We start from the raw sequence: 15,675 nt of genomic DNA, 5'->3' as shown, positions 1-15,675 counted from the left end.
TATTTGCCTTTTACCTATAAAAATCATTGAATGTAATGCAAATGAAAGTAATGTGATTTTTTGTCGTCAAAAATTAAAGAGCATGCCCTAATTGCGCTCTGCGTATCAGACGTATTGATGGACACGAGCAATGGAAAGACAAATGCCCCGTTAATCCCCGTCCTAAAAGCTAGTAACGCTTTGTTTTCCCCCGTCGTGTTTGGCCATTGCCATGGCACTCTTCAGATCTCCACGGTAAACAAGCAGCCTGCAATCTGCTATTAGATCAGATGCTATTAGGGTGGCAAGGATTCGCTGAGTAAACACCCCTGCTTGCCTTTAAAGCCGGGTTATCTAATCTAGTCAGCAGGGATGAGCTGGACTTTGGAGTTCACTCGCAGACAAGGCGTCGCATCCACTGCCATTGTTTGGAGCGGGCATAAAAACGCACTTTCACAGACCCACCCCACCACCCCCGGACACACACACACACATACACACACACACACACGCACACACACACACACACACACACACGCACACACACACACACACACACACACACACACACACACACACACACACACACACACACACACACACACACACAAGGTCCTGCGGCCCGCCTCCATAGGTGGACTGGGTTTTACGCAGCGCTGGGTTTAAGAGCATAGCCTTTATGGGTTTGGGACTAGATAAGGATTAATTAGGCCATCCAGGTGCTCTTGTTAAGGGTCAGTTGAGGTTGAGGAGCCGATGGTTCGATGCTGCGACGTTGAGCCACGCCCTCGCGTACGCGGGACCATTAGACGTGCTCCAGTGGAGGGTGTGACGGGCGGGTGGGTTATATTATAACAGGATAAACAACCCCAGACAGTTCTGTGGGGAGTGAGACGGGGTGGGAGGAGGAGGGGGGAGGAAGGGGGAGTGCAGTGACCGCCCATACCTGTCTCCCCCCCCCCCCGCAACACTGATTGAGTCAGATAGCCCCCCCCCTCCTCCTCAGCGTGCACCTCCTTAACCTCGTCCTCTAAACACCTCAGCCTGGTCAGGCGGAAGAATGCCTTCGCCGTGCATCATAGTTTGTTTTCTCCGTACTGTAGACGCGTAATTGTCTGGTTGTTTAAGTTCCCCGATACGCTCTCCTGACCGCCTGTCAAGATCCACATCCCTGAGTCTTGACCCCGTAATCCTGTTTGGTAAACCGACCTATCCTCTTTCCGCCCTCTGTCTTTCCTCGGTTCCTTCCCTCTTCCTCTCCCGCCTTCCTCTCCTGTCTGTGAGTCCTCCTGTCTGTGAGTCCTCCTGTCTGTGAGTCCTCCTGTCTGTGAGTCCTCCTGTCTGTGAGTCCTCCTGTCTGTGAGTCCTCCTGTCTGTGAGTCCTCCTGTCTGTGAGTCCTCCTGTCCGGGCGGAGGAGGGCAGAGGAGAGCAGGAGGCCCTGTTTTGCGGGGGACTCGGCCTCGCCCCTGCCTGCCCAGCCTCAGGGTTAAGTGCCTCTGACAGCCCACCGCACAGTTATTAACTGTGATCCGCCACCACAGGGCCCGGGCAACCCCGGGGCCTGGGAGCTAGGGGGTGCTGGAGGGGGGTTGGGGGGGGGGGGGACGCTGGGCGGGGTGGGGGGGCGCGTCGGAGCTGGTTCCAGCAGAGGGCTCTATGCTGAAAAACAAAGGCCGCTTTCACCACCCCTGCCACCCCCCCCCCGCCCCCCGCCTGCTCCCCGCCCCCCGCCTGCTCCCCACCACATGCATCCCCTCCAAAAGCTAATACATATTTACATCATTTCATAAACTATGCATACAGGTTCCTCTCTCTCTCTTTTAACAGCCCTCTCTCTCTCTCTCTGTGAGGGATCTAATATGGCTTCTACTCACAGGAGTTTGGACGCGGTCAGGCTCTTGCCGGGAAGCGGTTTCCGGCAAGCATCCCAGGTCCCAGGCGCTGATGGTTAAAGAGCAGAGGGGGGCCAGAATGAAAAATCCTTTTGTGAAACCTACTACACAGCGTGTACAGTATAGAGTCTTGAATCTGGCCATTTCCCGCCCGTGGGTATGTTCTTACTCAACGCAACTGTAAATGCGGTGCTCTACAAGTTGAGATGGGTTACTAACCCTAACCCTAACCCTAACCCTACGCATTATACCGCTCATGCTATGTTGTCTATAGACGGCGGGCTTTCATCCATATAGGTGGTCTTCAAACAGTGTTTGTCCTGTACCGGCTCAGCCACCAATTCTCTCTCTCTCTCTACCCCAGGATGTGGCAGACCAGGAAAAACCCCCTAACACCCCATCTTCTTCAAATAACTTCACGACACGGGTCATTAGATGGCAAAATAAAATAAATTAATAGAAACATTAAAGTGGATGAAAGTTGATGAGAGACAGGGGCCGATATAGAGAGAGGAACACAGACTAAGGGGAAGTGGCAAAGAGAGGGAGAGAGAGAGAGAGAGAGAGAGAGAGAGAGAGAGAGAGAGAGAGAGAGAGAGAGAGAGAGGGTGAGAGAGAGAGAGAGAGAGAGAGAGAGAGAGAGAGAGAGAGAGAGAGAGAGAGAGAGAGAGAGAGAGGGAGAGAGAGGGAGAGAGGGAGAGAGAGAGAGAGAGAGAGAGAGAGAGAGAGAGAGAGAGGCGTTTGTGTATGTGTGTTGTTGGAGGAGGAGGAGGAGTGGGGGGTGATATCCATAATGACAGTTGACTATGTTTAGGCCCCAGAAAGGCATTGGGATAAACAGCAGCTCGTCCTAGCTAACAGGAGGGCTTGAAGTTGCTGAGGAAAAAGAATCCTAAAGCCGCTTTTTTTTTCTCCTGCCCGCGCTACCCATAATGATAGCCCCACCATTCAATTGTTGAATAGTTGAGGCTTTTCCCTTTGAGGTGACTGTCTTTAATATAGCAACACGACATACACAGCGGCGCAATGGCCGTCCCCAGCGGTGTTCAAAGTTGTGGCAGGAGAAGGACACGGCTGACATGTATTATTCTTTTCAAAAGCTGCCCTTTGTTTGTTTATGCCCAGATACCGCAGATTGCAGGCTTTGTCCGTCAACATTTCTTATTTTGGATAAAGTCCTATTTTTTCTACTCTGTCTCTCTCTCCCCTTCAAACCCCTCCTGTGTGCTGTCTTCCCCAGTCATGGCATAAACTGGTGTCACAGAACGTTGATGATCCCACACATTCACACACACACGCACACACACACACACACACACACACACACACACATACAAAACCATGAGATTACGTTTCGCTGCGCGTTGAACTCATCCTTGTTGCCATTGGCAGCAAGCCTTGAGGTCAAGCAGGGGAATTCGGGCTTCTTAACCTTGTTGAACCGGCACTTTTACAGTACTCACATCAATGGACCAATGCAGCATTTATTTTGTTTAATATTAATACTTTTTTTAATAATCTCTATTTTGTCAGTGATCATTGGATTCAATGTTCAATGGGAAATATTTGTGTAGTTGTAGTCTTGTTTTTAATTCAAATAGTTTGAAAGTGACAAAAGAGTTAAAGAGAAACTTCAATTTTTTTATGACATTATTACAAAAACAAACCATGCAAACCTGAGAAATGTTGGGGTGGCTTTTTTGTTGGGGTTGAGTCTTTTGCAGAGTGTGTGTTCTTCCCTGAGTGAAGCTGCGGGTGTATTTGGTTCCAGAGCTCTGCTCAACATAGCCTTGCTCCCGACAGGTCAGGCACCATTAACAGAGCACACTGCCATGTCAGAGCAGGTCAAAACACCCACTGGCGCCGCCGCCGCCGCCACACACACACACACACACACACACACACACACACACACACACACACACACACACACACACACACACACACACACACACACACACACACACACACACACATGCTCGTGCACACGCACGCACACACACAGCTAGAGAAAGAGAGAGCGAGCAAGGGGAGCCAGATTGAGAGAGAGTCAGAGAGAGAGAGAGAGAGAGAGAGAGAGAGAGAGAGAGAGAGAGAGAGAGAGAGAGAGAGAGAGAGAAGCAGAGGCAGATTGCTCAATTAGCCCTCCTCTAGCTTGTGCCTCTCTTAACCCTGCAGCTACACTTACGAGCCATTACACTCAGGGTCAAGTGTGATCCCTGTACTTATCTGCATCAACAACTCATATGCTGATGCACATGTACATGCATATGTACCCCCCCCCACACACAAACACACACACACACACACACACACACACACACACACACACACACACACACACACACACACACACACACACACACACACACAGACATGGGCATGCATACACAGCAAACACCTTTTGGCGGAGGGGGGATTGAGGGTAATACAAAAGGGATTTAATAAAGGATGTCTTCAGAGAGGCAGTACTGCCCTCATGTGATTGGTGCCTACAGACTCCATGCTATCATTACTGCCGTAGCCGTCGTCTGACACCACATCTGACTGGGGAGGCCACGCCTGAGCCGCCTCAGACTTAATAATACGCCATCGCGGTATTTAGTCATCAACAAGTGCACGACTTCAATGAGATTTGACATGTGTGAACTACGCGCTACACCTCCCATTAAGGTTTTTTTCGCCCCCTTGTGCATGCGCGTGTGTGTGTGCGTGTGTGTGTGTGTGTGCGTGTGTGTGTGCTATGGTTATGAGCCAAGTCCCACCGGTCTTATCAAGGTTAAAGAGCCCTCTCTCGTTCTCTCTCGCTCTTGTCAGTCATTCTCCCCATCTCTCCCATTGGAGCCACTCCAGGCTGATAATAACTCTGGGATGTGTGGTGGGCCCACAGAGGAAACTCCCTCCACCACAGCCTTCCACTATCACTGTGGGAGTTCATTCGACACACACACACACACACGGACTTAACAGACACCCATGCACAACACAGATCCACACACACACACACACACACACAAGACACACACACGTGTGGGAGAGATCGGATATACACGACTTTAAGGATAATACTGGGTTATTACACACGCTCAGCTAATACACACGCAGACAGACAGACCAAAGGACGAACCCCTTGCTGTGGGCAGATGAGCAGACGCTGCACCACACCAGAGAGTATCTGTGGCCCAGTAGATTCCTGTGGACGTCCACTGCCTGCAGCACCCAAACACAGAGAGTCCCTGAGAGACTGCCGCCCACACACCCTGTCTGCTCCCCCCCCCCCCCCCCCCCCCACACACACACACACACACAGTATGGCAAATGGACACAGTAATGAAAGAGTACTTAAATATATTATAAAATAAAGCAATATACTGTTATTGAAAACAGAAACAATGTGACAAACCAACTTTTACAGCAGAAGTGTTCTGAGAGCAGTCCTGTCAGTAATCTAGAGACAGTGTGAGTGGATCCATCTGGGTCATAGCGTGTGTCAGGGTGTGACAGGAGTCGTCCCAGTGTGAGACAGAGACCACCCACACAAACACACACAATTAGACACCATGATATAGTACCTATATCGCACCAAATAATCTGGAGCTAAACTGCTGTACATCTATAAATAGTGTATAATTGTGCAAACCCAACCAACGATTCTCTTGTGTCGCAAACTCAATTAAAGGAAAACGTTACAATTAGTTTTTATTGCAGCATTAGAACTGGTCAATATCTCATAAATTAGAGAGCAGATTTTTAAAATGTTAAACCCATTTATTCAAGGATAACAAAACCTCTTCAGCAAAATACGTCCAAGACTATACAAATAGCTTCCCTTGTTGAAACCCGTTCCATCGTCGTGGCAAATCCTGTCAAGTTGTGTTTTAAATGAAGCTCTGACGCCATCCACTGGTGTAATCTTGCTACGACAATAGCCTTTTTTTTTTATATAGAATCTGAATTTTGACAAAAAGTACATTTCCCCTCCCTTACATACTCTGTAAAACTGGCTAGAAACTACAGCATGACTTTCCATATCCATTTTTAGCTAAACAACAAAATGTGATGTCAGATTCCATGTGGGGCAAAGCGAAGATTTTAGGCAAAAGTAAACAACTACGATTAGAATGTTTTAGGTTCATTCACAGTAAAAAGTTTGTCAATGCTTCAGTCACAAAAAAACTGCCAACCATGGTTTGCTTGATCAGTTTTGAGAAAGAGAGTGAGAGTGAGAGAGCGAGAATGAGAGCGCAGAGAGAGTGAAAGGTGCTAACTGAAAGCAGATAGAGGTCCTGCCCTGATTCAGTCCACCAATTCATTGTAATGACGGAATTCCACTTGTTCGGTTTAAAGGCCAACACTCATCAGGTTTCACCTGGACGCCCAACAAGGATGGACAGCTTGCACTCCACTAAAATAATCCCCACAACCAAACGGAAAACACAAACATAAATAAGAGGCAACAAAACACACCAATAGCCCCCTGCCTATTTCCTATTTACAGCCGATCCGGGATTACAAAAACGAAACATAGGTCATCGTTATAAACCAACTGTTGGGTAGTCCTATATTCATTTAAAGTAATGAAGAAGAGAAGGAGGAGTGGTGTGACGTCTTGTGGAGCAGGGTTCAATGGAGGTTGGGTTGAACCGTGTCTTCACAGTCGGTGTGCATCTTCAGCATCCAGTTCAAATTCGTAACCATTATAGTGATAGTGAAAATGTTTGTGTCAGATTGAATGGTCTTTTGTGGCAGGGAAAAAAAAAAAACACCAAAGAAAGATAACAGCCAAAGAGAAATTATGATTTGGTGTTGGGGCTGGGTGGGAAATAGTCGGACAAAATGGACACTACATGGGTTTATGGCATCCTATTTAAAAATGTAAGCAGCCAATGTGCCACTCTTTTAAAGTTGGAGAACATAAAAAAGTAAAATCAAAAATAAGTAAAAATCAATCAGCTTAAGCTATCCTGAGACAACTCAAAAATAAATACACCCTGGTCTGGTGCATTGAGCACACTTATGATAGTTGTCATTGTGTGTGAAAGTGTGTGCATGTATTTATGTATCTATCTATGTATGTGTGTGTTTTGTGTTAGAAAGTCCAGACTGTGTCCATTAGTCGGTTAGTATCCTTGAAGTCCATTGTAAATCTTCTGTACCGAACTTTGCTTAAGGATACTCCGAAGGCCTAAGACAGGCGAGGGAAAAAAACAGAATTAGAACGCAAAGTAACCATCATTGTGGTCCTCCTTCCCTGTCCCTTATCACTTGCTCTCTCTTTCTCTGCATCTGCCCCTCTCCACTCCATGCTCTCTCCCGCTTCCGCTCACCGTCCTTCTGATTGTCATCCAACTGCGTCTGGGGAAACTCCACATCAAAGCTGATGATGAGGGAGCCGCGGAGGTTGATGTTGTCGATGTTGGGCAGACCCTCTCCTTTCTTCCACAGGCGAGCACCGGATTTCGTTATCTTGTCTCTCACTATATGGACCTGGAATTAAACACAAAACAAAAAACGCATGAAATCTAGACCCACAAAAATCAACAGTTTTTATCCCAATCCTGTAGTCTTTACATGTCCCTTATGTTTTGAGCAATAATCTTTTGAACTATAAAAAATGAAAGGATATCATTTTACTACTGGAAAAGAAAAATAATTCTTCCCTCAAGACATTTTTACAACGCACCTTGTGTCCATCCAAGTGTGTGATGTCCATTTCGAAGCCAACCAGTGCCTCTACCAATGAGATGGTGACGTTGGTGTAGAGGTCATCCCCCCGTCGCTCAAATAAAGCATGTCTAAAGAGAAATGTAAAACCAAGTCTATGAAGCCCTCCATACATATATCCATCAGAGATTTTGCCGCAATTGACAGATGTTGTTCGCAGATGAAAGCTTAACAATGACTGTGTTTGAATAGCTCACTTGTTATCCCTTTCCCATTCCCTCTACTGTGAACGCAGATACTATATTGATCTCATAAATAAGGCTTCATACGTTTGATGTCACCATGTGACTGCCTAATTGCATAATGCATCTGTATGCACGCCATACCAGCTCTATAAGATGAATACAATGACAATCATTAGTAGGACACTTCTTTGACAGTGCACTACTAAATACCCATTATTCATTATGTGTGGTACCAAATTTGTACACTGACATTTCCGACAACACTACAAAACGATAATGATCTAAATAGTGTACTTCTTAGAGCTGCAGGGGACCAATTCGAACAGAGCCATCGTCAGATAATAAATGGGATTGTAAAAGAACATACTTGAGGACTTTAATGCGGAATCGTAGATCCCCGGGCTCTCCGTCAATGTGAGGTTCACCTGTGCATTATGGTGACAATGAAATCGGAACTTGAAAGCGCAAATGTAAGCATTACTCAAAGTCACAGGGACAGATTTGAGTGTTGGGGTAGCATAGGACTCAGAGCCTTGGTGAGCGGGCCGTTACCTTCCCCTATGAAAGGGTACTCCATCTCATCTCTCACCCCTTGTTCAATCTCCACCTCAAGAGTCCTCTCTTCATTGACCAGCCTACGATCAGTCAAACAAAGTCAAACCACACATGTATATTTACACACATTGTACACTAAAAGACATGCACATTTATGATAGACTTTCAACTGAGGAACACATGAATAGAAACATTAAGGTCCGTGGGAAATTTTGACTCGATTTGAGAGATGAAAGGGATCTACAATAGACTTTTTAACATAGCAGCTTTGACCCACTTGATGTTGGGGCACTCGTCACAGACCACCTCCTGGGTCATCTGGAAACGTCCGGGTCCGAGCTGCGTTGTCCTCATCTCCTGTCTGCAGTTGCATTTCCTCTTGCCGGGTGCCTCTTTGGCTACAGGTTTGACACGGACAACCTTTGTAGCAAACATAGAGCAGATAAACAAAACATTTATTTAAAAAGCGATATAAAAAAAGAACATGTTGGAAAATGAGTTATTGTTTGATATATATACACATGTGACGCATACTGAATAATGCGTTGCGATTTTCAGTGTGATACAGACACGAGTGTATAGCCCAATAGTAAAGGCATTCATCTACCTCAACAAAGTTCCCAGAGTACACCTCTTCTAACGTGACCTCTAGATCGAGAACGATGTCATTTCCTCTGGGGATATTCCTGTCCTGCTGTTGCCGGTTGCCGCCAAACATGAATCCAAAGTCTCCAAAGAAGCTAAAAGGGTGAAGAGATGAGACAACATGTAGTATCCAGGCAAACATACTCATTTATTAACATTTCCTTATTGATGTGCGAGTGTGGTATTATTGAATACATTATAGTCGGTTAAAATACAAAACTGTAATCTCAACATGTACCTGTAACAAGGGCTGGAGGGGGTTCCAAGAGGATTCATTCCCAGCTTGCCATGAGAGCATGAACTTTTCATTATCAACTTACCTTGAAAATATATCATTGTGTGAACCACCATGTCCTTCTTTTAGTCCATCCTCTCCGTACGCATCATACTGTTTTCTCTTCTCCTCATCTGAGAGTACCTAAGAAGAGAACCACAGGAAATGTGCATATATTGTAAAGTAATTCAACCATAAATGCCACGGCCTTAAGAATAAAACGATATCTTTGACATTGGGGTCAGATTCAGAATACTAAAATACACCTGCAACACGGCTTTAGTATCTGAGCCACTCCCAGAGATCCACGTCGTGTTTTTGTGACAGCCAGAGCAGTAACGCGTGTACCAATCACGCGCAGCCACAAGGTCTGTTCGACCAATCAAGATCGGTGTAGGGTTTCTAACGCCAACCAAATAGATCGCTTACTTTGGGATGATGATGATACGTTCTCAAGTTAAAAACATAACATAAAATACACTGAAATGACTACCAACTATAGGTATTTTCTTTCTAGTTCAAAAGTAGCAAAATCGTACATAACTATAGATTATAGTTTATTAAAAAACACGTATGCCCACCTCATAAGCAGCCCCCAAGTCTGCAAATTTGTCTGCAGCTTCTGGGTCATCCTGGTTTCTGTCAGGATGTAATTGTAGTGCCAGCTTTCTGTAGGCCTTTTTGATATCCCTGATTGAAGCAGCCTTGGTTACCCCCAAGATCTTGTAGAAATCTCGACTGAAGGAGGGGCAAGCGAAAAAGAAGACGAGAGAGATTAGATAAACAAATGCAGGCTATGCCGAATAAACCAAATGTATGGAACATGCTCCCCAGCTCTATCGCTAGGACTGTTAGTATGTTATAACATGTGTTTTTATTATTTATTTGATTTAGTAAACCAGCTAGCTATAGCAACCAACAGCATTGAATAGGAAACGAGCTGCATGGTGGCAAATGTGAAACGTTTCATAGTCGTTACGATTTACACAATCACACTATAACGCATCAGATTACCGACTATTTTACTAGTTTGCAAATCACTTGAATAGGTACTCGCAAGATAAATCTTTCTAGGACTGAACAACTGGCTGGTCTGGTTCCCACATGCAGCAGGGTGATCTGTGCTCGGCTAGACCAATCACAAAGGAACATGTGTACCAGCTGGCTATGCCGATTTACTAGAGTGTATGTATTGTGTGAGAGAATGACTTACCCTGCCAAAACCACCGTAATAAAATACAGGAGCAGACAGCAAACATTACACAGATTCATCCCCTTCGTGGCCATCGGTATTTTTTAAGCTTGAAGAAGGCCAAAACAGCACCCGGCTTTTGAAAACTGGTGTAGCGCTGTCAGTCTATTAGCTTCTTCCTCCTGTCAGGGAAGATCCGCCCACTGCTGTAGAAGGCCAGCCCCTTTCTTAAAGATATAAACTATATTAATCTGCATTTGCTAAGGTTGTATCTGTCTTTTAAAATAAGATATAACCTTAAAATAACCTATAACTTTTTCAAAAACACAAGTTTACCTCACGAATCAATGATTTATTTAGATTAATATTGAATACATATTGGACAGCCGAACTAAACATCCATAGCACAAGGCGCGCTCCCGTGCGATGCGCGCAACAGATGGAGCTTCTGAAATGTTTCTGAGGGCGCCAAATAGGAAGAACCAGAAGAAACCTCCTCATCCTTCTCAATTGAACACCCCCCTCAAAACATGTAGAACATCAGGCTAGAGTTTTCTCGTCCTTCTTTCCACTTATGAAGAAGTTAATAACCCAATTGCCTTCGTTGGCATACCAAGATGGAACAACGTTTTCCCGGGAGCAACCCAGTGGCTAAAAGTAAGTCAGAAGCAGGCAGGTGTCCATCACACTCCATAGCATAGCTAGCTAACGCTAGCCATCCCGGTTTACTGTTTTGTTTACGTTTGTAAAGTGAGGTGTCTCCCCGGCAAACTGTTGAGCCTATTACTGGAACAAATGGCACGATTTGGAAAGTAAAGTGTAAGAAAGAAAGCCTAGTGCATCGTACTTAACGTTACATTTGCTTGAAAACGAATGGTATTCGCCAACTAGCTGGTCTATCTCGCCAGTTGTCATGGTAACGTATCGTACGTATGAACCTATTCGCATCGCCATACGACTGCCACGAAACATGTCTGTGCCATGGACCTTTTTATATTTGTAACTGCCATTGCTCTGAAGTTTGACAGTCTAGCCTAGTCTTATATGCAATATATACAGCCCTTCTCTGTAGATATAGGATTTCGTTCACTTGCTCAAGTTAATATGCTCAAGTAATTTACTATGACTATTTCTGCATAAGGTATATGCAAATAAAATGTGGTCTTTTCTGTACAGCCATGGAGTCAGGGTCTGTGTGCATTTGGCCACGGATGGGGCCCTTCCTTTTGGGAGCACTGCAGGTAACTATACTGTACACAATGCATATGGCATTTCACTATATATCTGTGACATATCTAAAGCATGATTTCTTTCAAAGGTGGCGCCCCCTTCAAAACTTGGCTTGCACTACCTTCGCAAGATGGCTCTGTATGTGCGTACAAGGGATGGCTGCTTCCCGATTTTAAGTTGGCCTATGTGGAGACACATCGCATGTGGGAAGCTTCAGCTCACAGAAGACCTCGCATGGCTCTACTTTGAGACCTTTGACCTCCTCACGTCCCGCCCACCAGAGGAGAGACTGGGATGGGCAGAGGCTCTGTCCCAATGCTCGGACTCCAAACAGCTTGAACACCAGCGAAGTAAGGTAAATGTAACTTCAGGTCATTGTTCTTATAAGGGAATTATGCTATCCTTATGTTTGGGTCCCCCTTTAGGACCTTGAGTATTTGATTGTTGAAGGGGACTGGGAGGTGGTGGGTGCGAGTAAAGATTGATTTAGGATTTGGGTTTAAATACAGGTGGTTGGTAGATAGGTAAGTAACAGCAGTCTTTTACTTGACATTTGACGTTGTTCTATTCTTTTTACTACCATCATATGGTGTAGAAGATTATCTGAATTTGATGGGCTAAGATGAAAGGGAACAGTGGAATAGTCCTCTCTCTCTCTCTCTCTCTTTCTTTTCAGTTATTCGTGGACACCTTGAAGTTTCTACTCTTCCTCTACATCCAGCAGCTAAACCGCGTGTCTCTGCGCACCTCTCTAATTGGGGAAGAGTGGCCCAGCCCCCGCACTCGCTCTCCTTCTCCTTGCTCTGAGAGGGAGTCGAAGAACAGTTCCCGCAACAAGGTTGTCCTAAAGTTAAAAAACAAACAATGTTACCTTGCATCACAATAACAAAGTCATTAAAAAGCCTGCCACTTTACACCTAATTCTCTTGATTTAGCAACCCGTCAAGCCAAAGTGAACTATTTTGTGTAGTATCACTTTCTATCTTATCACTACCCTGTCTCTTATTGCTCTCTCTACTCTGTTTCTTCTCTTCCCTGCCATGTTTCTGCAGAACTGGGATGACCATGCCCACCTGTCCTTTGTGTACAGTCACCTGGGAGACCTGCTGGAACTGCTGGTAGAACCAGGCCAACTCTCCAGCTCTGGCCAGGCCATACGAGGCAGTCAGGTGGGAGAAATGTTACCGCTTGTGGTTCATTGAGTTTAATACAACAAACTTGGAATAAGGAAAAAGGCTTCATATTTGGGGTAATGATTATTATTATGCATTGGAATATAAAATCCAGATCAATTAATTATTTTGTTATTTTATCTTTTAAGATTTTTTTTGCTGATTCTGCAGTGTCTGTTTTTCAGGTGTCCCTGGAAGCTGTGCAGGGCTTGAGCCTCCTGCTAGAGGGCTCAGCGAACCCTGTTAAAGCTATTCATCCTGTCCACAAGCTCCTGACCAAAGCTCCGCTGCAGGCGCAAGCGGGCTACTCCAAGCTGAGTCGCTCCTTCCCCCTGCAGCAGCTGCTCACCTGTCTCCGGCAGAACCTCACCGTCAATCCCTTCGGCATAACCGCCTGCCTGCACTCGGGGAAGAAACTCACCTGGGCCCAACAGGGTGAGTAGAACATGACAGGCAGCCATGACATGACGGTTCAATGGATTAGCCTTTTCTTGAGTTCACAGCTCACTAGTGTGTAGCGTTTGTGCATAGAAAGGTATAATGAGTCTGTGTCGAATGATGGGCTTGTATTCAATCATTTGTTTTCTCAGAAGAAGTTTAGAATTGGTCAGTGTCTGTTACTTTAGTAAAATTCTGGGAACAAAGCAAATGCATTATTCTTTGTGCATTTGAAATGCAATATTTCAATTCAGGAATCAGAGGCAAAAAATCCACTTTCCTCAAACGGTCATTATATGCTTACCAACGGTAAATTATCGAAAAAGAATTCAACGGCGGAAGTTGGAAGGCCCTTGCAAGTGAACGTAGTGTTACACGAACCGTGTAATAATGATATATACTGCATGTATGCTTTATGTGTAAGTCTGTGTATAGACTGCCCACACATACTTTTCATTAAATCCTTGCATGTTTCCTTTGTAGTGGAGGGCTCCATGAAGAGGGCCAAGATAGTGAGGAACACCCACATGGCTCCAGCTGGTAGCGGGATGCTGCTGATGTCCCAGGTCTTCCAACAGACGCTGGCTAAAGACTCGGACAAGCTGACGGGCGCCAACATAAGAATACACAGATGCTCTCACGCCTTTATATACCTCTTATCACCTCTAAGGTATCGCTCCATCATTCCTGGATTTTCTTGTGGGGACAGATTGACATGGTTATGTCACGTTTTTTGCTTTGCTAAAGAAATGTGTCTGTGTGTGCGTTACACAAACCCCTCCAGGTCAGTGAGTGTGGACAAGTGCCGCAACTGCACGCTGGTCTTGGGCCCCGTGGAGACCAGTGTCCACATCCACTGCTGTGAGGACGTGCGGGTGGTGTGTGTGGCCGGACGCGTTTCCATAGGAGCCTCTTCTCGCTGCACCGTCCACACACTGACCCCAACCCGTCCACTGCTGCTGCCCGGGAACACAGGCATCACCCTGGGGCCTTTCCACACGCACTACCCCAACCTGGAGGACCACATGGGCAGCGCGGGGCTGGCCGTGGTGCCCAACCTCTGGGATGAGCCCTTGCTGCTGGGTGTCGACGGCCTTGTACCCCACTCGTTCAGCTCTCCTTCCAGCACAGACTCTTCTACGGGCTGCTACCGGCTCCTGCCCCCGGCAGAGTTCAGCGCTCTGGTGGTGCCTTTCACGATGGAGGGGGACACGTGCGAGGTGCCGGGTGGGCTGCCTCCAGTGTACCAGGCAGCGCTCGCTCAGAAAGAGAAGAGGATTCGGAACATGCAGAGAATCGTGTCGGATTCCCAGCTCAATGAGTGAGTGGCAGGATTACCCTCTCATTTCCAAATAAATCAGACACAGAAGTCATGTGATGGCTATAGATAGATAGATCTATAGCATCACAGAAGTCATGTGATGCTATAACTTTGCTCACCCTGTGATGACCCCTCTATGGAATATCTTGTTTTTCAATCAAGGTTTTATGCATAATCCTAGAGCGTGTAAGCTAGTTGCAGCATGCATAGACAACTTTGTAACATTTCATGCAATGGAAACCTAGAAGCAAATGAGCATACTAAAGAGTATGCTAGCTGCACAGCTAGTATTCAAAGCCAGTTTCTGCTGAAGCTCGTACTAAAGGGCCCTCCCCTGTGCCTGATTCTGAAGGCCATTCATTGGATGTCCCTGTGTCCCTTGATGGTATAGAAGCTTTTGACAGTTGCCTTGTTCCCACACTTGGTTTGCTCCTCTTTGATTCTCCTGTAACGTAATGTGTTTGCCCTACTTCCAGAGAACAACAAAGTCAGTTCCAGGAATTGGTGACCCAGCACTTCCTGGATTGGCTTCGAGATAAGGGCCACATTCAGGAGCTGTCCAACCTGGCCCCCCAAACCCAGCCTGGTCAGGGCCCCTATAATGGACCCTCAGCAGACTCAGATGGACAGGCCCAACCGGGGGCTATCGATGTTAATGAAGCCCGAATTAGACACGCAGTGGAGCAGACACAGGTTTCCTCAAGTTATTACGCAATATGTTAACTTAGTATAGTCTTGTTTGTTTTGATAAGGACCCCCAGTATTGGAACACCTCCTGGGTATTGGGTTTATTTTTTGTCAAAGGGCTAATTAACTATAACAATTTGGGGAATTAAGTTTTAAACATTGAAAACAGATGAAATAAAGCCAGAAATTGAATAATTTATTGTGTATGATGTGCTGAAATTCTAAACAATTGCAAAAAACAATTAATCTATCCAACATTAAAATGTGCTTCACACTGTATTTACAAACTGATAATTAACTGCAAGCACACTCACTCATAAAATGATTGATCATTTTATGAGTGAGTGTGCAGACTTCTAAATAGCTGCCAGTATTTATGG

General features: G+C 45.7%; 2 protein-coding genes across 2 annotated transcripts; one reads left to right on the top strand and one right to left on the bottom strand.

Annotated features, from left to right (window-relative positions):
- Positions 1-5,558: 5,558 nt before the first annotated feature.
- On the bottom strand, positions 5,559-10,870 carry dnajb11 (DnaJ heat shock protein family (Hsp40) member B11). The gene is made up of 10 exons (XM_060039565.1): positions 10,469-10,870; positions 9,837-9,993; positions 9,302-9,399; positions 8,944-9,076; positions 8,614-8,756; positions 8,334-8,416; positions 8,149-8,206; positions 7,556-7,667; positions 7,200-7,359; positions 5,559-7,057 (listed from the first exon to the last, which is right to left on the bottom strand). Exons 1-10 carry the CDS (start codon positions 10,540-10,542, stop codon positions 6,993-6,995), a joined length of 1,083 nt encoding a protein of 360 aa, XP_059895548.1. The 5' UTR covers positions 10,543-10,870; the 3' UTR covers positions 5,559-6,992.
- Positions 10,871-10,960: 90 nt separating this feature from the next.
- On the top strand, positions 10,961-15,492 carry tbccd1 (TBCC domain containing 1). The gene is made up of 9 exons (XM_060039564.1): positions 10,961-11,104; positions 11,624-11,688; positions 11,766-12,032; positions 12,354-12,515; positions 12,730-12,846; positions 13,035-13,284; positions 13,771-13,957; positions 14,072-14,608; positions 15,085-15,492. Exons 1-9 carry the CDS (start codon positions 11,065-11,067, stop codon positions 15,329-15,331), a joined length of 1,872 nt encoding a protein of 623 aa, XP_059895547.1. The 5' UTR covers positions 10,961-11,064; the 3' UTR covers positions 15,332-15,492.
- The last annotated feature ends 183 nt before the right edge of the window (positions 15,493-15,675 follow it).

The sequence above is a fragment of the Gadus macrocephalus genome, chromosome 20 (assembly GCF_031168955.1).
Source record: "Gadus macrocephalus chromosome 20, ASM3116895v1".
In the NCBI taxonomy this organism is placed as follows: Eukaryota; Metazoa; Chordata; class Actinopteri; order Gadiformes; family Gadidae; genus Gadus; species Gadus macrocephalus.
This window is presented reverse-complemented; position numbering and strand designations above follow the sequence as displayed.